At 41.4% G+C, this 21040-nt stretch overlaps 3 protein-coding genes across 3 annotated transcripts; all 3 read right to left on the reverse strand.

The window, feature by feature from the left end:
- Positions 1-14573: 14573 nt before the first annotated feature.
- Positions 14574-16572, reverse strand: LOC108073689 (prolyl 4-hydroxylase subunit alpha-1-like). The gene is made up of 7 exons (XM_017165421.3): positions 16361-16572; positions 16149-16300; positions 15935-16085; positions 15689-15876; positions 15017-15636; positions 14775-14943; positions 14574-14719 (listed from the first exon to the last, which is right to left on the reverse strand). The coding sequence occupies exons 1-7, from the start codon at positions 16555-16557 to the stop codon at positions 14637-14639; spliced, it is 1560 nt and encodes a 519-aa protein (XP_017020910.2). The 5' UTR covers positions 16558-16572; the 3' UTR covers positions 14574-14636.
- A 126-nt stretch (positions 16573-16698) lies between these two features.
- Positions 16699-18770, reverse strand: PH4alphaNE3 (prolyl-4-hydroxylase-alpha NE3). The gene is made up of 7 exons (XM_017165381.3): positions 18568-18770; positions 18304-18455; positions 18094-18244; positions 17833-18029; positions 17155-17777; positions 16909-17077; positions 16699-16855 (listed from the first exon to the last, which is right to left on the reverse strand). Exons 1-7 carry the CDS (start codon positions 18753-18755, stop codon positions 16773-16775), a joined length of 1563 nt encoding a protein of 520 aa, XP_017020870.2. The 5' UTR covers positions 18756-18770; the 3' UTR covers positions 16699-16772.
- A 166-nt stretch (positions 18771-18936) lies between these two features.
- Positions 18937-20833, reverse strand: LOC121501886 (prolyl 4-hydroxylase subunit alpha-1). Its single transcript, XM_041774413.2, has 7 exons — positions 20648-20833; positions 20297-20590; positions 20044-20243; positions 19444-19985; positions 19328-19384; positions 19120-19264; positions 18937-19050 (listed from the first exon to the last, which is right to left on the reverse strand). Exons 1-7 carry the CDS (start codon positions 20815-20817, stop codon positions 19019-19021), a joined length of 1440 nt encoding a protein of 479 aa, XP_041630347.2. The 5' UTR covers positions 20818-20833; the 3' UTR covers positions 18937-19018.
- Positions 20834-21040: the final 207 nt, after the last annotated feature.

Genomic DNA, 21040 nt, shown 5'->3' on the forward strand with positions numbered 1-21040 from the left:
TGGGAAAATCCCTGCCCGACCTTTGACCCCAAAAAGAACGGCAACCGCAAAAGGCAGCAAACAAACCAAAGACGGAGAATCCAGCGAGAAGATGATGAGCAGGACAGAGCGATTATGACGCTGCCGGCGCCCAGCGGAGCGCAACTGATGAAGCCCACTTAGAGGTGTCCCTGTTCCTCTACATTTTCCCTCCCCGTCTGCTTTTCCTGCTCATTTTCCCTCCACGGACAGTGGTCAGCAATGCCTGGCAACATTTGCCGTTGACAGAGTGCAGGAACATGAAGATGGAAAGCGAAGAGTAGAAAAAAAAGCATCCTAGAAGCAGCTGGGTGAGTCAGTGGGAGTGGGGGTACGTGTGTTGGGCTACTTGGGGTCGTCTGGACAAACATTACCCATCGTCGGACACCACCGGACATGACCAAATGAAAATGTGTAAGGCTGGCCCCTGGCGGCGTCGTCGTCGTCGTCGTCGTCGCTTTCGCCGCACAATTATTACTTCAACTTTTCATTTGGGTCTCTCCACTTTGCGGGCTTTTTGCCTGGGGTCTGGAGGTGCTGCTGGATCACAGGCAGGATGGCAGGATACTCCTGGCCATGGCTTGTAATTTCGCTTCCTGCGTCTCATTTTTCATATTTTACCGCTTTGAGTGCCATTTGGCAAACTGCAAGCTGGAAACGGCACTGGCGATGGCAACGGCGACTGACCAACAAGGTAAACAGACAATTTCTCAAGCGACTAATGCTCTGACTTATTGTTGAACTTAAAAGAAAGGCTTGGAGGGGGCGAGTATGAGGCATGTTCTGGTGCCAACAGACAAACCTCAAAGTGGACTTGGGAATGGGGAAAGGTGGGGTCAGGGAGAGGGTTTCAAGCTTTTGTAAAGGTTTTTTTCTCAGTTTAAAGGTAGCTTAAAAATTAGAGAAACCTGAAGTAAATATATACACATTGTATACAAATTAAATTATAATTAGTCATTAATTATTCTTAGGCTTTAAATTGCAAATTGAATTAATCACCTTTTAGTTAGATACTGAAATAAATTATTAAATAAAATAAATTTTAAGATGGGAAAGAACTTATAAGGAATATCATTTAAATTAAGTCAGTTGGCATTATGTTCAAATAAACCTAACAAAAATATTTCTTTAATTTATATTTAAATAAAAATAAATCTTTAAAAAATTATAGTAAAATCCCTGATAATTAACTTAGCATAAAAAATTAAATATTTTATAAATATATTTGTTTTTCACTGTCAAAATATTAATAATAATATTCCAAAAAGCTTTGAAGTCTACAGAAAGGCCAAGCCTCTTACTTAGATCAACCTTATACATTGATGATAGCTTGAGATATCTGTTTATGATGACCGCGTCGATTTCGATTCCACAAAGAAAAGAGTTCAATAGCTGGCGGAGCGATTGGAACTCCGAGTTCAATGTCAAATCGCTGACCTCTGCCAGAGGACGGCCAAAAAAAATGGGTGGCAACAGATTGCGCATACGACCTGTTGAAACAGTCGAAAGTCACAGTTGCAAACAAACGAAAAAAAGGCCCCCAGAGACCAGAATAAAAACGCAGCATTATAAACAAAAACTGCCTACGAGAAAGACAGAAAGAAAGCCAGAACGTAGGGTAAAAGCCGGCAAGAGGAGGCTGGGCCATAAAGAGCCTAGCAAAAGTACAGAATTTATGTGTATAAGTAAGCCACGAAGGTCATATTAAATTGCCATAAAGAGCTATCGATTTTATCTGCAACAATGAGCGAAGGAAAATCGCTGCGCACAAGAAAATGCTCCAGCATCCTAACGAGGACACTGACACCGCCGGGCGAACGGAAGGGACGCGTAGGGAGCAGGGAAAGCGAAGAAAAGAAACAAGAGGAAAATAAAGCAGCGGGCAGTCGAAAAAATCCATAAAGAGGCGCGTCTGTTGAGGGGGCCAAAGGAAAAGTTTTTTCCCACTGCTATTTTCTTACCCATCCTCATCTCCTACTATCCTACTATTTTACTATCTCCGGTTTTCCCTTTTCCACTGGCTAATTAGAAAAGTTTTCCCCTTTCCATCTGAGCGAGAGCTGAGCGCTCATAGGTGCGAGCAGCCGAGTCGCCATTTTTTAGCCCACGTGGCGTATGAGCGACGGAGACGGAGAACGCTGGTGTCACACCTACTTACCTACCACACGTAGCCAGGAGCTCGACCATTGGCTGGCATAAATCACAGTTACCCCCTGATCCCTCCCAGATTTCCCATCCTGACGAGCGGAGCACCTAACGCACTCGGAGAGACACACCTTCCGTTCGTTCAGGAGAGCACCAGGACCTGAAGCAGGAGCTAAAGCTGAAGCAGGAGCAGGAGCCGGTGCAGGGATGGGTTTTTAGTTAGCTCGAGTTCCCGGCGCACCTGCTCTCTCTCGTCTGTGTGTCTCGCTTTCTCTCTCTCTCCGCTGCCGCTGCTTTCTCATTTGTATTTACCTAAGACAGCAGTGGAAATAAAAAAGGAAAAGCTGGGAAAAAACCGAGTACCTAACGAGCGAAAGCTGCGCACCTAAAACCTGCGCTACACAAAAACTCCAGACGAGCTGAGAGCACCTCACCAGCACACACACACTCAAGCGGACACACATAAAGCGATGCTCACGCACACTGGGAAAACCGGAGGAAAAGCATAGGAAAAGGTGAAAGCCGAGCCACGAGACGAGACGAAATGAGAGGAGACGACGTTGACGAGCACACGACGACTATGGAAAATGACGATGACGTTGATGGAGGAAAATAAAGAAAACGAAATAGGCAACGGAAAAGCAGGAGGAGAATGCAGTGGAAAAGGGTGTGGAAAATAGGGAATATATAGGAGGTATAAGGTAATAAAAGAAGGCAGTAGAAATGTTCATAAAAGTATGAAAATCTCTATTAAATAATTGTCTAAACATTTAAGAGGGAATATTAGCTTTATGAGCTACACTTTGTTTTGAATTTTTAAGTGTATTTGGGAAATACATTTCGGGAAAAGCTTTTATATCATGTCTGATTTAAAAGGAAATTGCACAAATTTTTGTTTAATTTTAAAGCCTATTGCAAGAATGGAAAGCATTGATTTATATGCCATTTAAGAATAAAATTAAGATTTGTTAAATAAATTTCGCAGATTTCTAACTAAACAAGCATCTATTGTAAATAGTTTTATTTGGTTTATGGGTAAGTTAATATATTCTTTGATTTATTGTTTAACATTGTAGGTTTTAGCTCACTTATAAAATATATCTTAAATGCTAAATTAAACAGAAATTCCTTCTTAGCAAGCTTCTATGATTATAACGAAAGGGTTTTACACATTTAATATGCTATTTGACCTTAATCGCTTTCGCTACAACATAATTTCTTTTAGTTTTATGACCCTTTTGTATGAATAAATCACTAAGGCAACATTTTAGAGAGGAAAATCATTGCCTTAGCCGTCGGGAAAACCCATAGCTGGCCATAAAAGCACCCCTCCTCCCCTGTGCCCGTGGAAAACCCCCTCGAAGGTGCTTGGCTTTGGTTGGCTGCCAACATTTTCGTGCTCACCTTAAAAAGCGTAGGTAGGTCTCCCCCATAAGCCAGAGCGAGAGCGAGTGAGACAGCAGGACAGGCAACAACCTGGCTGTGATTGTGTATGTGTGTATCAGAGTATATTTCAGTATGTGTGAGAGCGAAGCAAACGAACGAAAAACGCACGACGAATAACAACTGTTACTTGCGGTTGAGGTTGCAGCTGGTACCGTTAGGGGGCGGGGGCGGTGTGCCAAGGGGGTGAGAGAGCGAGGTAGGTGCCCCCCGGTACAGGTGAAAGAGAGAGAGGTAGCAGCGCAGCTGGCACCTACAGCATGCCGCTCTCTTTCCCCAAGCAGGCGAGCACGACAACGACGACGACGATGGAGACCGAAGACGATGAGCCAACACCTAAAGCAGGTACATACCGACTTATATATACATGTACCCAGGGGGTGGGGGGCTCTGACGCAGGTAGATTGGTGGATGCGTAAGGTACATTATATATATCAGACTCAGACTCACGGAGCTTCCCAAGCACGTGTCGAGAATGCCTTGCTGCTACTCAGAGGTGTTTGCGGGGGGCACATGCGCAGTGTGGGAAGGCTCTCTTCTCCTGTTAACTCTTTACTGTTGGCTAACAGCAGGGGAAATGCAGCAGGGGCAACGTTAACAGAGATCTTTGGACGGTCGAGAAAATTCATAAATAATGTTAATTTATTTTAGCCACTGCAGCTGCGGCTGTCTTCGCCTAGCGAAGAGTGCTGACAGTTTTCCCAAGATATAGCCATAAAACACAACTCAGCCACACAGTTAAGGACATGCTCTGTGTGTGAGTGTGTGTGTGTGTTGTGGAGAGACATTGACCCACAAAGGAAATTAACATAATTGTTGATTCTTGCGTTTTATTGTCGAGTGCGTTCTCTGGCCTTGTCCTCGACTGAATCGATTTTGTGGAAAATATACAAAGGACCGAAAATCTGAAACTGATGATGTAGCAAAATAGCAGGGATCGTGGGAAATTAAAAGGGTCAACGGGAGCCCTTAAAAATAGGCAACATATGAAAAACAAAAGCAAGAACTTTTTCCTTTAAAAATTTATTTTAAAGTGGTTTTTAAATTTAACAAAGAATGTTAAGTCTTGATATTAATTTCTAAAATTTTCCAACCATTATATATTATATTTTTTCATATCTTAATATTAATAAACCTTAATATTTTCCTTTAGTTTCCTTCATTTGATTTAATATCCCCATTTTTCATAAATTTTAAAACTTCTCAAATTTGCTAGCATCTTTTGGGTAACCCTTAATTGAATTTTAATTTCCATTGATTGCACTTTTCGACCTTTGGCAGCCCCTTTTTCGCTGGGCAAACAAAAAAGTTGCGCATACGCCATGTTGCCCCCGAAAACAAGCCAACAAAATTTGCATTGTTTTCCCTTTTATTTTTACTCAGAGGTGGAGAGACCAAATGAACAGTGCCCGCAGTCGGGAAACTTTCCTCGCACTTTTCACGCTTCTTTTTAGGACCAGAGATGGAGCCAGCAACAGGAGCCACCGGACAGGACAGGACGGCAAAGGACTTTCCTTGTTGCTCTTTTGGCTGCTACAAATAACCGGCATCAACTTTAATCACCTGCTTAATTAAATCAGTTTCGTCCTGGCGCAGGTTGCCCAGCTCCAGCCCAGTCCTCTACCGGTCATTGTTCTGTTGTCCTGAGTCCTGGCTGCCTGCATAAATTATGTGCTGCATAATCACCTACAAGCGTACTTTTTAAGCTCCTGGCAAGTGTCCTTTGGCCTCCATCCTCTTCGCTCTGTGTTTTTGACCAGTTTTTATTATATTTTTTTTTGTTTTGGTCGCTGATGTCTGATAAAGTTCTTAAATCATTTACGTTTTCCTTGTCTTTTCTTTTGTTTTTCCCTCAATGTGGTTTTCATTTGCTTAATGTTTGCGTAGAGTTTTTATTTTATCATGAGTTTTAGATTTGGATTTATGTTTTTTAATTCTATTAGAGAGCCATTGTTGGAGGCGATGATTTTTAAGATATTCCAACTGGAAAGCTTAACGAGCTGTAAAAGGATTAAGAAAGGTGTAAATGTTTTTATGGAATGTAAAAAAGATATTTAGAAAAAGCAAGAAATATATTTATAAGAATTTCATCGCTCCACCATTATTATTTTATTTTCTCCCATATAAATTATCCTTCGATGTTTGTTCAATTCTGAACTGAACAACAAAAGCAATTAGCAGAGACACGAGGTTAATTGGTAACCCCCCGAAAATTCATTCCCCCAAATTCGCAGCTCCTCTCCTCCTGGTTAATGTAATGGACCGCAATTTACGTCAACTTAATACTCATTTCTGAGCAGGAGTTTGTTTGGCAGTGGCAAGGATGCTTTGCCAAGGATATGTGCTTGTGTATGAGAATGGGTGGTCCAAGGAGGTTGATTTGCTGCTCCATTTCTCGCACCACTCGCCCACGCCTAGGTAAGATTTATTAGAGGAATGGGGGAGACCACCAGGACTCGACTCGAAGGACCTCAAGTGAGCAACGCAATTTGGAGAAAGTATCGAGTTTCGCCCGCAAAACACTTTCACCATATGTGAGTGTGTGTGTGCGTAGTCCGTGTGTGTTCATCTCCTTTTTGATTTTTTCCCTGCTGCGGCTGCTGGACGTAGAAAAGTAAACAGAAGGTTAATGGATTTGACACACGGTTCCAAGGAAGCCACGGCACTTGGGCGTGAAATGGATATGCTTTCAGGCTACGCACACACACACAGGAGAACAGGACATGGGGGCGAGTGCCATGAAATTGGGTGGAAGACATTGTTTTGTTTATTCCCAGCACAAGTGAACTGTGCACGCAAAAATCCATAACAATTTCAGGGTCTTGGCTTTAAGCCATAAAGTTTTCATAACCTTTAGATGCAAAATAATTCTCAAATGAATTATTTATTTAGGATATGCTTGTGTTATCAAGTTTAATATTTTGTTGATATTAAATTCTAGCATATATTTGCAAGATCCTTAAATACCTTGTTACATTGGAGAATTTTACAACTTCAAAATAGAGCGACATTGCTGACATAACCTTGAATATCCTTCAGGAAACCAGCTTAAAATCTCGAGAAACCTTTAGATGTTTTAAAGCTTAATTTTAAAAGGTTAGTAAATATAAATAAATATAAACTCACCTCTTCGTCACTTCTAATTTCAATAGAGTAAAAGTATTTTAAGCAAAGATGCCAGAATTAAGGTCTTTCCCCGGCTGTGCTCGGAGTCCTGCTCCGTGCTTGTTTCAATATCAGCTTCCCGGAGTCATCACAACTCATATCAAAGGCTTCCAGCACCGATCGTGTTTGTAATGCAATCTCTTCCTGGCTTAGCTCCGGCCTCTGACAATTCAGTATGAAGGGTAGTATAACTATTATGCTGGCTAAGGTGACGACAGTCTGCTGCCAGAGTGACATTGGAACCAAGCATATAATCAAGGAAATTGCCAAGATCAGGACAGCAATTAGGTTGCGGTGGCGGGACCTTGATGAGCGATTCCCTGTCAGCACTTCTTGAAGGCGTTGCTCGAAGGCTTTGAGATCCTCATAAGGCAGCGATTCCATTTTAGGAAATTTCCGAAACTTTAACAAAAGCTGGAAGAATTTTACAGAATCTATACTCTTGTGAACATTCCCAGATATGGAATGGAGTTTCCTATCCTAGCCTTCTTTTGGGATTATGTAGAATATATAATGCCTCTTCTACTTAAATTTATATTATCCGATATTATTTGGTAGCTTTTCTTAAACTTAAGCTGCCTTGACTCTTTTTAAGCAACTTAAATTGGCTTTTTCCGCTTCTTTCCTTACTTTTGCCCCCCCTATTCGAAGTCCCATTGCAGGTCGTGTTTATTTAAACTTTCGCTGCACGTCCGCCGAGCCAGAAGCTGCAGGCTCAAAGTTCCAATCAGTCGGCCGCTGTCTGGCTGACAATTGGCCAGGACCTCCGCAGGACCCCTCGCTTCTCCACAGACTCCGGCATCCAATGCTCACTCCCCCATTGGCACGTGCTTGCCGAGGGGTTCGAAATAAGACGCAACAAAACTGCAACTGTTTACGGTGAATTTTGCGCAGTTTTTTGCGCCAATTTCACTTTCCGCCCCCACAAGCGTTCGAACGGAGCAAATAAATGCAGCCAGCGAATAAATCATGTGTGAAGGTGTCCTTAGCCACCGCAGGCAATCTGCGCCACTGACAGTTTTAATGCCGAATGAAGTCCTGGCTGCCCTCCCTCCTCCCAAGGTCTCTCGCACTTGTGGCATATGTGTGACGTTTCAATATCCTGTTGCGTGATTTTTATTTTCATATTTTTTTTTATATGGAGATTTTCCCCCCGTGTGCGTGCGAGTGTGTGTGTGTGTATTTTCCGGGGAGACAGGGAAAAATTGAGGATGCTACGTGAAAAGTCGCAAGTCACAAATCAAAATGCTCGCCATTGTACTGTGTTTGGCTTCGGTTTTTGGCTCCACTCGTCCTTGTTTTTGTTTTCGCATGTTTCGCCCCGTTTAGGCCTTTGAGCTGTCTACTTAGCAGGGTGTGAGTTTATGCTAGGGAGGGTTATACCTTCTATTAGGGACAGGGAAAGTCACGCCAGCAGCCAATAAATCAAAATCTGTATTGCCAGGGCCACCCAACCATAACTCGATTTTTATATCGCTCGGCGTTAGTTGTTGATTTTATGATTTATGTCACGGTGCTGGTGGGGGTTTTTTTTTTTTGCTTATCAAGGGGACAACATTCAGGATATAGTAAATAGAGAAAGTTAATAGAGGGAAAGTGTTTTAAAAGGGACATAATTGTGGACATCAAAATAAGAAGTTGGTTCTAAAGATACTTAAACTGTAAATAATGTTTGCACTTGAATTCGAAGCTTTATTTTACTTGATTTCAGATTTACTAGTCTTCAATTTTATTTAAAATTTTTTAAAATAACTAAATTCAACGTTAGACATCTCTAACTTATGATTCCCATACATTTTCAGCTCGCAAATCCTCCACACAACTTCCGCAATTTTCCGGCTACACCCTGACCCTTTCCCTTTGTATTTTCGCTTGCATTTTCCTCCCTCTCCCAATCCCCTTATTTAAGCTGAATTGTAATATCCATTTACTGCGGAGAGCTGGCAAAGTTTTCCAATACCATTTGCCATAATTCTGCTTTGCACATTGACACCTAACCGAAAGGCGTTCAATAAGAGCCAGAAGACAGGAAGCCAAAGCAGGACCCGGAGCCAGAGCCGAGGGTTGGCACTAAAAAATTGTGAAAAGCACTCGAAAGCTTGGACAAGACTTTTCCGACTTGGACATGGACACTTAACTGACAATGTCTGACCTTTTCGACGAAAAGTAAAAGCAGAATTTAAGCAAAAATCGTACAAAGACATAACAACATTTTTTTGATGTACAAATGTACGTATATGTAGAAAGGGGAAGGGGAGCCATGAAAAATGCTTACGTGATGTTTAAGTTTTGTGTGAAGGTCGCTGGTAGGTTAGAGAGAAAAGGAGCCACAAGGAGTTGGACAGGACAAGTCAGAGAACGCATTGTTGCATACAACTGGAAAAGCGAGGCAAGGAAAAGGGGTTTTGAAGCCGGCGCCTTTGTGTCACACACTCAGACTCCGGGAAGAGTTGCCGTCAAACTTAAAACTGTCAAAAAGTTGCTCCATCCATCCCTCTTATGTTTTTTAACTTCCATCTCTTTCTTCGTCGCTCTACCCTTCTCTTTCTTGGCCACTCTAACCGCCTCTGTCCCTACGTGAGGCGTCCACATTTTGGCTGGCTGTCAACAGCTGCTCCTCGGCACGCAGGCCGTAGTTCAATATTGATTCAACTTTTCTGGCCAACGACTACGGCGATTAAAAGCGCATTTAAAGGCGAAAAAGGTGGTGGTTTTTAGGGGGTTAAATCGGCGAGGGGGTTGAGTTGAGGGAGGATCCACCACAAGTTGCAGAAGAGGAGGCGCCATTGCAGCATCATCAAGTGGAAAAACCACACTGCTGCCTCAGGGGGTAACCTACCTAAAGGTATTAACCCTACGTTAAATTTATTTTAATAATTATTTAAAGGATATTAAGAAGTGATATATATTTTTTAAGGATTAAAAATGGAATAAATAAGTTAATACGTTTAAAGAAATATATATTTTGTAAAAAATACTTAAATTCTTTAGAAAGTAATTGGCTACAAGTCTTACTTCGAGATATTTTATTAACGTCTTTTGTATATTCCACTCTTACTATGTCGTATTTATCCCTTTAACCCACTTTCATACCCTATTATATTCCACCTTTAACCAAAGGGTTAAAGTAACCTCCATTCCTCCTCAAATCATCCCTAATCACCTTCACCTGCCCCACACCAATGCTCCGAATTGCCCCCAAGGACAAGCAAACAACAGCTGCCTGCAAGTGTGCTACAATAAACTGCACTGCAATAAGGTACAGTGGAGCCTACCTAAAAGAGGAAGCCATAAAAACACTCTCAGCAGCAGGACCTCCAACCAGGATGCACTGTTTTAAGTAAAGGAGAACGATGCTCCAGGGGTGCGAGTGTGTTTCATCCGCCGGTTGTTGCGTGTTTACGCAACGTAACCAAAGTCAAAACCTCGATTAGGATTCAATCTGCTGCTGCGGGGCCAGCAACACTGGCAACGTTGTTTGTCCTTGTTGTCCTGCCCCAGCTCCGCTCCACCAGATTGCTCCATGCATCTCCCTCCCAAAACCCACTTCATTTAACCCCACGCAGGTCAGGCAAAGTCAAACCGATTAAAACACACGCACGGGGACCGAGACAGACAGCAAGTCAGAATGTTGGGTAACTGAAATAAGGAATAGAAAATATCCTTTAAAATATGTTCAGATTAAATATTATTTATATAATAATTTAATAAATTAAAGTAAGTTCAATCCTGTCCTGAAAATTATATATTTCTAAATAAAACATCCTGCAAGTTAATACCTTACCTAGCATACCCTTTATTACCTTTCAAAATGAGTAACAGGACACAACAAGGACACAGCCGGGACCACAGCTTCATTGTCCGGCCCTGCCTTTGTGTCCACCTAGGTAGCCACTGCGTAGTCCACTCTGGAACTGGTTTGGTGTCCTGAAACTCCGGAGCGGTATTCTTCAAGGGGCAATTAACTGTTAAGCTTTCCAACAACAGCAGCAGCAAAAAAAGTGGAAAATCAGGCGCAAAAAAATAGTTGTCTCATCCGTGGGTCCGAGGGGGGAGTGCGGTATCGGAGGGATATATAGTATGCGGGGCTTGCATAGATTAGATTTCCACCATCACCCGGCCACGTCCCCTTTATGCTGGGATGCCCCTGTGCACTGGCGAAATATTTGCAGCTGCCGCAGCAACGGGGACCGCACAGTGGCGGCCATAAAAGAGCCATTAACGCCAGGAGCCAGGACCTGCCCCCAGTCCGCTTTCTATATATCCTGGTGGATATAATTTAAAGCGCTTTAATTCGGGGCGGTGAAAATGCTCAAGTGGAAACTGTCAGCCACATCAGCAGCGCATCCAATTGCCAATTAGCCAAGGTGCAAGAAAATCAAATTAAAAACCGCAGAAAACGGGGAAAAACCTAAGAAAAGCAGGAGGGTTTTATATTCTTTTTGTTTGCACTTGAATGGGTGTCCTTTTACCTTGAGAATGACATATATTTTTTGGACAGAACTCTAGAAACAAAAAATAGAAAGGAGAAGCAAAAACCACAAAAGAACACGAAACCAATTTTAGATTTTGGAAACGCAAAAAGGGAAAGTTTAAAATATCACACAAGTAAATACTCTACCTAAATATGGAATTTTAAGTTAAATTTAATTATAAATGGAATTAACATCACTCAGATTTATTAAACACTTGGCAACTTTAGTTAGTTTTGGTCTTAAAAATTCCATAAAAATTATTTAAAACAGAAAAAATCTTCATTATGTCATAAAAAATTCCCTTTAAAAAGGGTACAAGTAAAGAGCTGAAGAATCTTAGCCAGCACGAAGGACACTCATCAAGAAGCAAGGACAGGACCACGCCCACAGTCTTGAGCAAATTAATTTGCCGAGTGTCGACTGCAGCCCAAGGAGCCTTGAAACGAAGGCCACAACGAACGAAGGTGCATCAATGCGTTGAAAGTCTGGAAAGTATTTTACCTCCTTATTCTTCTTTGTGTTCCTCCCCCAATTCACCCCCTTTTCTCACCCATCCTCCTCCTCCGCCTGGCAAATCTTTCAGCGGAAATCTCAATCTGCGCTCGAGCAAATTGTTGTTTAAATAAAAATTTAAAGCAAATTGCTACGCGGAAGTAAATCGTTTTGTGGTAATGGCGGATAAAAAATGTAAGCCACAGCATATCAAATTACCCCCCCAGATGGAGAGATGGAACCAGATGACAAAGTGCGTCCTGAGAGCGGGGAGTGTAACAAGGTGTAGCCCAAAGTAAGTCAGCTCCTTGATAAGTGCCTGCCAAGTGGCGGTGGCTTGCCGGGGTGGATTTATCCCTGGATGCGGTTGACAGTCGCGTAGCGTTTTGATGCGATGCTGAAAAATTGTTGCTAATTTTTTAACAGTCAAAGGAGACGGAGTTCCGGAGTTTCAGAGTTCCGGCGAGAGATTGGAGCTGGGCATATCGCATTTCGACAGAGACGACGAGTGCAAATGGTTGGCATTTTAATTTTATTAGAACAGGAGCAACAAGCGGAAGGCGGATGAAAGGAAAGTCCTTTAAAGCGATTGCTGCCAGAGATTATGGGATGTAGATCTATCTCAGAGATTGCAAATGCTTTGCTTATGAGAAAAAAGTTATTTTGAATGACTTAATCGAATCAAAATGAATTGTAAATTAAACATGTGTGCAAATGTTTATTTTTAACTCTTTAAAAAGGATTTTAAAATACTTCAAGCATTAGATATATGAATATTTATGAGTCTAAAGTCAGAGGGCGTAAACAAATTTTAAATAATTTAGAGAAGAAGCTTTCTAAAGTTGCAAGATTCCTGGTTGATTTAAGGAATATTTGCTATAGAAGATTTATAAATAATCCATTTACTTAAAAATTTTTAAATTAAAATTATAATAATTTAGCCAAAAAATGTTTCTTGCTAAAATTATAACACCCTCAAAGGAGAATTAAAATTCAAATATTTATCCATCATTTTATATGATAATTTTTTTAGGAAAATTAAATTTAAAATTATTATAACTAAGTTAAAAAAGTATCAAATTCAATTCGGAAAGCTTTTCTGTGCTAGTTTTTACTAGGTAAACAAACCTGTATACAGAATTTTAAATTTTAAGAGATCAAAATTTTTGTTAAATTTTGGCAATTTTAATGATGTAACCCCTTATTAAATTTAAAAAAAAATTTATTAAATTTTTTTTTCTTTCTGAAATGGCTAGAAAGACTCGTCGGTTAATGCTGATCAAGAATATATATGATTTATAGGGTCGGAAATGATTCCTTTACTGCTTTGCAAGCTTCTGACTAAAATTATAATACCCTACAAGGGTATAAAAAATTAACGAAAAATCAGGATATTCAGACCGCTTTAAGCATTAAATACTTAAACTCAATATGGGCCAAAATCATATGCAGAAACTCCCCGGAAGTAACGAATGCACCTTTCACCACCGCCAACGACACAAGCTCATTGTCTTTTATTCAGCGATCCCCAACCGATTTCCCAATGCAATTTAAGCAGCCGCAGAAAAATGTTGCCAACATATTTTGCACAATGTTTTTCCTCTACGCACAAACACACACTCATAGAAACACACACGTAAGATACAGATGCGAACGCACATAGATACTCGAGAGCAGACAAGGCCAGACGAACGACTTGAGGGATTTTGCTGAAATGACATTTGGCTCCGCATGTGACAGCCTGTGCAGGAGGAGGTTGTGGCTGCAGATGGAGGACCAGGACGAGCAGGAGTGACTACAAGTACCGCAGGCAGCCGTTGGCATTGAAAAAAGCAATTTAAGTCAAGCACAGAGAGCAGCGAAGAGATGGGAATCACAGCCTAGAAATTAGCGATGGAAAGATGAGTAAAGGTGTAATTTTTAAAAGTTATTTAACTACTTAAATTAAAGAAAAAATTCAATATAAGTTCTATAAATAAGAAAGAATATTTTTAAAAGGCAAAGCAAAACCGATTACAAGCCAAATAAATTCTAGGACTTTTATTAAAGAATACCAGTTCTTTTCTTATTTTTCACACTTTAATTTTTAATTATTTTTAAGACTGAAAAGCTTTAAATTTTCTTTCTGCGTTTGTTAACAAAGTACCATCACAAAACGCACAGATAAATGCAATCAGGCAGAGGAGCAAACGCATGCCAATTGTTGCCTTCTTCCTGCTGCTGCCGCTCCTGGCCCATCACTCATCCGCAGGGTGGGTGTGTGTGTGCAAATTTTGATAAATTGCCGCCACTACCTTTCGGCTGGCACAGGAGCTAAAGAAGAAGGTACATATGTTGTCTGGCAGATGAAAGAACTCAATCCGAGAAGGTGAAATCAAGACAAATGCATTGCACTTCGCAAACGAAGACTTTTCCTAAAGAATGCACGCCGCCATCAATCTTAATTGAAAGCCAAGTCGGAAAAGTCGCTCCAGGAGCCATGGAATTGAAAAACTTTCCTCCTAGTGCTGAACACAAACAGGAAGCCGGCACAAACAATAAATCTGGCAAATTATTAGCAGCGCCAATCGAAATCGAAGTGCAAAACTTGCAGAGAAGTCTCGTAGGAATGGGGCTGAGGTCTCCAGCCAGGCGTGATAAATGGCAGCAAGAACCACCGGGAAGCTGCGAGGTGGAGTACTGGGGCTAATTGAATTTAATTGCCCACTTAATGGTGCAATGAGCTGCGGACCACTGCCAGGCAAGAAACTGAATCGCACTGCCAATCGAAGTTCAAGGTACGGAAAGCCGGAAAACTATCAAGAGATGGAGGAAAATCCAATAAATAAAGATGAGTAAGCTTCAGAAATAATTACATTTACTGGGTTTTGATGATTATTAGGGAAATTATTAATATAATTAAAAGAAATATGTACGGCTTCCCTCGCGGTAGGCAGGTTGGATAAACATCTGATTCAACTCTCGTATCCAAACAGTCATGACTGCAAGACAAGGAAAATGTAAGCCCAATTTTAAACAAATTCTCCATTTACCCACCAAATTTAAAGCCTTGAAAGACTGGACAAGCAGCATGGGTGGTGGGAAAGTCGAAATCGTGAGTTTCGCCTCTCAGATTATACCAGAACAGAACCTTTCCCCGCTCCGCCGGCACTTTTATATTTAAGTCGGTAAAAGCGGTGGCGCCGCCGTGTGGTGCATCATTTAGCTAAGGTTTTTACATCACAAAATAAATTAGCAAATTAGGAAAGATATTAAAAGATTTCCTAGCCAAAACTCACATAAAAGAGTGCAGTGGCAATTCGATCTCCATGACTTTCGATATCCGGAGCAGACCCGTTGAAGTAGTCGTGATGTGGACAGTAGTGAGCCCCGAATCCGTACTTGAGTAGCTGGATCTCATCGCTGTCGTCAACATTTAATCCGGTGATGTCTCGGATCTTATCATACAAATTATGGAAAGGCAAATCTGTCGAGTTCATGTCTTCTTCGTGTACCCATGTCCCCAATGCGGTGCGCGCAGGATGCTTAACTTGGCCTTCCTCTGGACTGAAAATATACGTGGGATTCAATCTCGGTTCTGCGAAGCGTATTATCTCCTCGGTTTTTTTCACTGAGATAACGTCATGATAAACTGTGATATAAGGATCCAGCGATATCTCCTCCATTTTGAGGGGAGCCAGGATCAGAAACGGCGAGGTGGTGTGGTTGTAGCGACAGTGGAGTCTCGAGGGACTCGAAACATGCGAGGATTGGCACAACTTTGAGTATTCCTCCGGCAGATGGGGTATGCCTTTTGGGGGATCACTGGAATAAGCCTTGAATAAGGCCAGGAGTGAAGTCTGATTCTCGGCTAGATCGGGATGTTTCTCTAGGACTTTGAGAGCTTCATTATCTTGTCCTGTGAATATCATTATCTAGAGAATTGATATAAGATCAGGGGAAAATCTTACCCAACACCGCCAGACTGCGTGCCAGCATCAAGGCCAAGTCCTTTGGATCCAAGCCCAATGTCTGAAATAAATTTGAGTCCAAATTAAACATCGAAGTGATGTATAACCACTGAGAGGCTTCGTTAATGAAACCCCACTTGAGGTAAAGTTTTCCAATCTCAAAGCAATCCAAAGCAGTTAGGGAGTTTCTAAAAAATAATGATCTTAATAATGTTACATAGCAGGATTTCCTTTTAAAAGGCTTACCTGTACTGTATGCCATCAATGAAACCGTGAGCCATATCCCAGGGCGTGGCATTGTAGGTCCTGGCCATTCGGAACATGGCCTGAGTGGCTTCATCGCCATCTGATTTCATGGGCAATTCTGGTAATGTCTCTTTGAGGAAATTGATTTGTTCTGCAATTGGAAAGCCGCTAGAGCTATTAATTTTTTTTTTGATTTAATTTCCAAGCCACTTACCTTCTCCCACTGGCTTTTGCATAAAGTCCTTCAGGTATTTCCAATCCTGATGCATGTGCCTGATGAGGGGAAAGCTGTTTAAAGGATTGGACAGATACTCCTCTTCCACACCCTTGGCTGTCTCCAGGGGCTGCCTAATTTCATCTACTATTCTTTAAAAGAAATATCTGAATATTATGGGAATAAAATATAATATCAAGTTTAATAAATACTTTCGTAACTTTGTGATTTTCTCTTCCAGTTTGTTTAGATATTCCTGAAGATTCTCAATCAGAACTTTATCCAATTTCATAAGATCCGTCTTAGCTTCATGAGAAATTAAGAGCTCCTTTGGCGAATTGTCCACATGTTGAGCTTCAGCAACCCAAAGGAGCAGCAAAAGAATGTGTATCTTTGCAAGTAAGAGCATTTTGAGACTGAGTAAATAAGATTGTAAATTGTATTGAGAAGCTTACTTAACAAGATTAAAAGCAGAAAACTGATTCGATTTGCTGTAGGGAAAAATAAATTAGCCAGACGAGTATAAATGAAAATATATTCACACTCTTTTGTTGTTGGAAGCAGCAGACAAATATTTATATTTCAGAAAATATTAAAACGTAAGGAGCTAAAAACTATAAAGTTTCAGTTAAAATGATGTCGGCTTCCTTGGCGGATGGTGGGTTGGATGAACATCTGATCCCACTCGTCTATCCAAGCGGTCATTACTGTAGGTAAGGAGGGTATTAGCCAAAAATTAAAGTCTTCTCCCATTACTCACCATATTTGAAGCCTTTGAAGACGGGACAGGCACCATGCAAGGTTTTCTCTTCGAAATCGTGCGTTTCTCCCTTCAGGTTATACCAGAAAAGGACCTTTCCTCGCTCGGCATTCACGTTGAGTTTTAAATCGGGAAAAATAGTAGCACCGCCATGTGGGGCATCATTAAGCTGAGAAAAGCAAATTTAATAATCAATTAATAAAAAAAAAAACAGAAAATTACAATAAAAATAATATTTAAACTCACATAAAAGAGAAGTGTGGCGATCCGATCGCCGTTTTTCTTGATGGATTTGTTTGATGTGTTGAAATAATCAAAATGTGGGGCATAATGAGCCCCGGATCCGTACTTAACCAGCTGCACCGCAAACAGATCCTCGACTTTAAGTCCGGATATATCCCGAATCTGTTGAGATATGTATCTCAATAATGGCCAATGGTGCCAACCCATTGAACGACGAGAAATCCAGGTACCCAAGGCTGTGCGTTCGCTGGACTTCACCTTACCCAATTTACTATCAAGGACATATGTGGCCTCTACACGAGGGTCCCCTAAGCGAATTATCTTCTTGGCTTTCTTCTCCGACAGAACGTCGTGATAGACTACAATGTAGGGGTCTAGTGAGAGCTCCTCCATCTTAAGGGGAGCCAGGATCAAAAAGGGCGAGGTGGTGCTGTTGTAGCGACAGTGGAGTCTAGAGGGACTCGAAACATGCGAGGATCGGCACAACTTTGAGTACTCTTCCGGCACGTACGGCCCCTGTTCACGTGGATAGTAGGACTGGTTCTGGTAAAGGGCTATTAGAGTAGCCGTGTTGTTTGCAATATCGGGCTGCTGCCTCAAAACATTTTCAGCTTCATTTGGCAGGCCTAAGGAAAGGAAGGTGTAAAGTATAACTTTTTCATATATAATGAAGAAACACACCCATTTCTACCAGACAGCGAGCCGTCATCAATACAGCGTCATTCACACGGTATCCCAAGACTTCCTGGGCATCCGCAAAATCCTCAAAGAGTGGGATGCTCGAAAACCATTTTAAGGCCTCCTCGGTTTGTTCCCACTGGAAGCAAAGTTTACCAATCTCAAAGAAATCCAGAGGGGTTAGAGGGGTCGTTGCGTCTCTGCAAAATAATTATCATGATTATTATGATTACATACACAGACTACTTATTTTTAGAGCACAACCCTAGGTCGACGCCATCGATGAGACCGTGAGCTATTTCCCAGGGAGTTGCATTGTAGGTCCTGGCTATGCGAAACATGGCTGTAGAGGCATCTTTGCTATCCTCCGATGTAGGCAATTCTGGTAATTTCTCTTTGAGGAAATCGATCTCAGCTGCAATTGGTAAGCACCTTGCACATTAGTTACTTAATTTAATTTTTTTTTAATTTTACCTTGTCCTACTGGTTTTTTCATAAACTCCTCCAGATAATGCCAGTCGTGATACATGTGCCGAATGAGGGGAAAGCTGTGCAAAGGATTGGACATATACTCCTCTTCCACACCTTTGGCAGCGTCCAGGGGTTGTCTGATTTCCCGAGCAAGACTTTAATAGAAAAATATTGGCTCTATTCATTAAATCCATTAAAAATGCATTAAGTTGTTAATTCTTGTTAATTCTCTTAAAGATTAAAAACTATATATTTGTGCTAGCTAACCTCTGTAGTTGTGTAATTTTCTCTTTTAGTTTGTCTGAATATTCCATTAAATTAGTGATCAGATCTTTATCCAGTTTCATGAGATCCTCTTTTGCTGTTTCCGAGATTAAAAACTCCTTGGGTTTCTCGGAGCCTTCAGCTCCTGAAAGGACCGCTAGAACTAGGTGGATACTTATGAGAAGCAACATCTTGAAACTAATTGAAATTTCTGGTAAATTGACTTGAGATATATAATTAAGGTAATTAAACTGTGACAAGAAATTCGTTACACCAAATCGAATTTTACGAGAGTTTAATGCATGGAGTTTTGTTTTATTTTGTTTTAAGAATAATATATTAAATTACTTCTAATATAAACACAAACAAAACTGCCATTTCAATAAGCTCAATATATTTCCACGAATGTATTTTAATTGCTTCTCTTTTAATACAATTTAAATATTAAACGTTCCTATTCATCATTAAGAACAAACTGGATCATAACTGAAAATAAAAATGGAAATTAAGTTAAAGCTGTGAAAAAATTACTGAAATATCATTTCTATCCCCCACCTAATCCACTGCCCACGACATTTGGACAAATTGTGGTGTCCAGCTGCATCTCATTTACGGAAAGCAAAACGTTTCCTCTTTTGGGTTGCACAAAAAGCTCGTAATTAGGCATGGTTATGGCACCGCCCTCAGGAACATCTCTCAACTGGAATTTTAAATATAAATTATTAAAATTAGTAGCTGAAGATTGCCTCTGAAAACCACTTACAAATATGATTGCCGTGGCCACCACATTCGTCTTTTCCATGACATTAAGATCGGGGAACTAAAAAAGAAACTTTTTAAAGATTCTTCTCCAAGAAAATTTTAAGAATATATAGAAACCTTCGTGGATTTCCGAAAAAGTTTAGAGATCTCCAGCGGTTTCAAGCTGTCGTTCTCCACAACAAAAGATCTATTCCATGTTTTAGTCATTCCCGTCATTTCCAGCACTCGGTCTCTGAGTCGCCCCATGGTGGGACTGTATCCATTGGATATGGAGCAGCCGGTGACTCCCTTTTCCAGGTGGAACTGATTTATAGGTGGGCACTGATTGTAGACCTTATCCACATGCCGGAGCTCTGTCTCGTAGACACTATTGGGATAAAGAACCGTGAACGGCTCTACCAACAGCTCGAAACGCAAAGGAGCCAGTTTCATAAAGTCCGAGCCCCAGTTTAAGACTTCACAAGCCAAGTTCCTCTGTGGGATCACATGACCGCGGCAGTGCCTCTCCAATTTGGTGGGTTTTGGCAAGGGATCGGGTACGGGATCCATGGGATCCCTCGTACTGGTCAACTCCCATTGGCCAATCTCGTCCATCAAGTGGACATTAAAAGGATTAAGATTGGAGGCTTGTTCATAGGTCTCTAGGAAGGCAGGACGATCTGTAAGGGATTATTTAGGGATTAGCTAAGATATTATCTATGATTAACTTTAACTTACTGAGCTTCAAGAGGGCTCTGGCCTGATCTCTGTACACTTGCCAGCGTGGAGCTCCCAGCAGGCCGTACAGATCACTGTACTCCGAAAGGGTGTAGTTTTCGGCTGTCACGCTAAGCCACTTGGCTGCTCCCAGGTAGTCCTCCTCCTCGTAACGCTCTAGTCCCAAGTGGTAGCAGTCCAGAGGAGAGAGATGCAAGGAGCTGGAAGGAAGAGGAGCTAAGATATCAGAAGATCTTAAATAATAGTATCCTACCTATTCCTCTCATTCTTAGCCACCAAATCACTGGGTTTATAGTCATAGAACTGGGTCAGATCATGCACATCTCTGGCCGCCTGCTTATAGGCCTCCTTCTCCGGTAACTGCGGCAGGAGACGCTCTAGATTCTCCACTGCCTCGGGGGCCACCGGCTTCTCCATGTACACCTGCCAGCTCACCCAGTCCTGGTGCATGTGTCGAATCAAGCGGAAGGCATTCAGCGGATTCGACAGATATAACTCCGGATCCTTGTTGGCCTCATTAATCTCCTCGGTGTATTCAGTAATGGATCTATGGGAAATGGTAATTTTTTGTTTAAAATTTAATAATTTAAACTTAAAAACTCACTCTTCTATGAGGTTTATTTTATCCTCCAGCTTGACGGCATATTTTTGCAGATTTTTGAGGAGTTCCTGTTCCAAAGCCATCATTTCTCGCACCTCCTTCTCATCCATGGCCTGGAAACAAGGACATCCCAGAATGAGGAGCAAAATAAGCGACTTGATTCCCCCAGCCATTATATTTAACTTAATTCTGGAAGTAGAACACCTGCTGGGAAATCTATTTATTTTTCACGGTTTAATGAGCGTAAATAATGCATTTGGCATGAATTTTGAACAGTGTAGAAGCCGCGAAAGCGCAAATGTTTGAAGATTGGGAAGCACTGTTGGCTTATGAACGCAAGCATGGGCAGCACTGGTGCGTTGCCAGACGATCTGGGACCGAAAAGTCTGGCAACGC

This window comes from Drosophila kikkawai, chromosome 3R (assembly GCF_030179895.1).
Source record: "Drosophila kikkawai strain 14028-0561.14 chromosome 3R, DkikHiC1v2, whole genome shotgun sequence".
In the NCBI taxonomy this organism is placed as follows: domain Eukaryota; kingdom Metazoa; phylum Arthropoda; class Insecta; order Diptera; family Drosophilidae; genus Drosophila; species Drosophila kikkawai.

What these genes read in the sequence shown, in the direction of transcription:
- LOC108073689 (XM_017165421.3), bottom strand. Translation starts at nt 16,557, where the DNA reads ATGCTCTTACTTGCAAAGATACACATTCTTTTGCTGCTCCTTTGGGTT. An exon ending in AAAATCACAAAGTTACGAAA is followed by an intron (nt 16,301 to 16,360) that starts GTATTTATTAAA and finishes TTTCTTTTAAAG; the next exon opens with AATAGTAGATGAAATTAGGC. An exon ending in ACGCAGTCTGGCGGTGTTGG is followed by an intron (nt 15,637 to 15,688) that starts GTAAGATTTTCC and finishes TGATATTCACAG; the next exon opens with GACAAGATAATGAAGCTCTC.
- PH4alphaNE3 (XM_017165381.3), bottom strand. Translation starts at nt 18,755, where the DNA reads ATGTTGCTTCTCATAAGTATCCACCTAGTTCTAGCGGTCCTTTCAGGA. An exon ending in GAAAAAACCAGTAGGACAAG is followed by an intron (nt 18,245 to 18,303) that starts GTAAAATTAAAA and finishes TACCAATTGCAG; the next exon opens with CTGAGATCGATTTCCTCAAA. An exon ending in TCGCCACACTTCTCTTTTAT is followed by an intron (nt 17,078 to 17,154) that starts GTGAGTTTAAAT and finishes TGCTTTTCTCAG; the next exon opens with CTTAATGATGCCCCACATGG.
- LOC121501886 (XM_041774413.2), bottom strand. Translation starts at nt 20,817, where the DNA reads ATGGCTGGGGGAATCAAGTCGCTTATTTTGCTCCTCATTCTGGGATGT. An exon ending in AAAATAAACCTCATAGAAGA is followed by an intron (nt 20,591 to 20,647) that starts GTGAGTTTTTAA and finishes CATTTCCCATAG; the next exon opens with ATCCATTACTGAATACACCG. An exon ending in CAGAGCCCTCTTGAAGCTCA is followed by an intron (nt 19,986 to 20,043) that starts GTAAGTTAAAGT and finishes AATCCCTTACAG; the next exon opens with ATCGTCCTGCCTTCCTAGAG.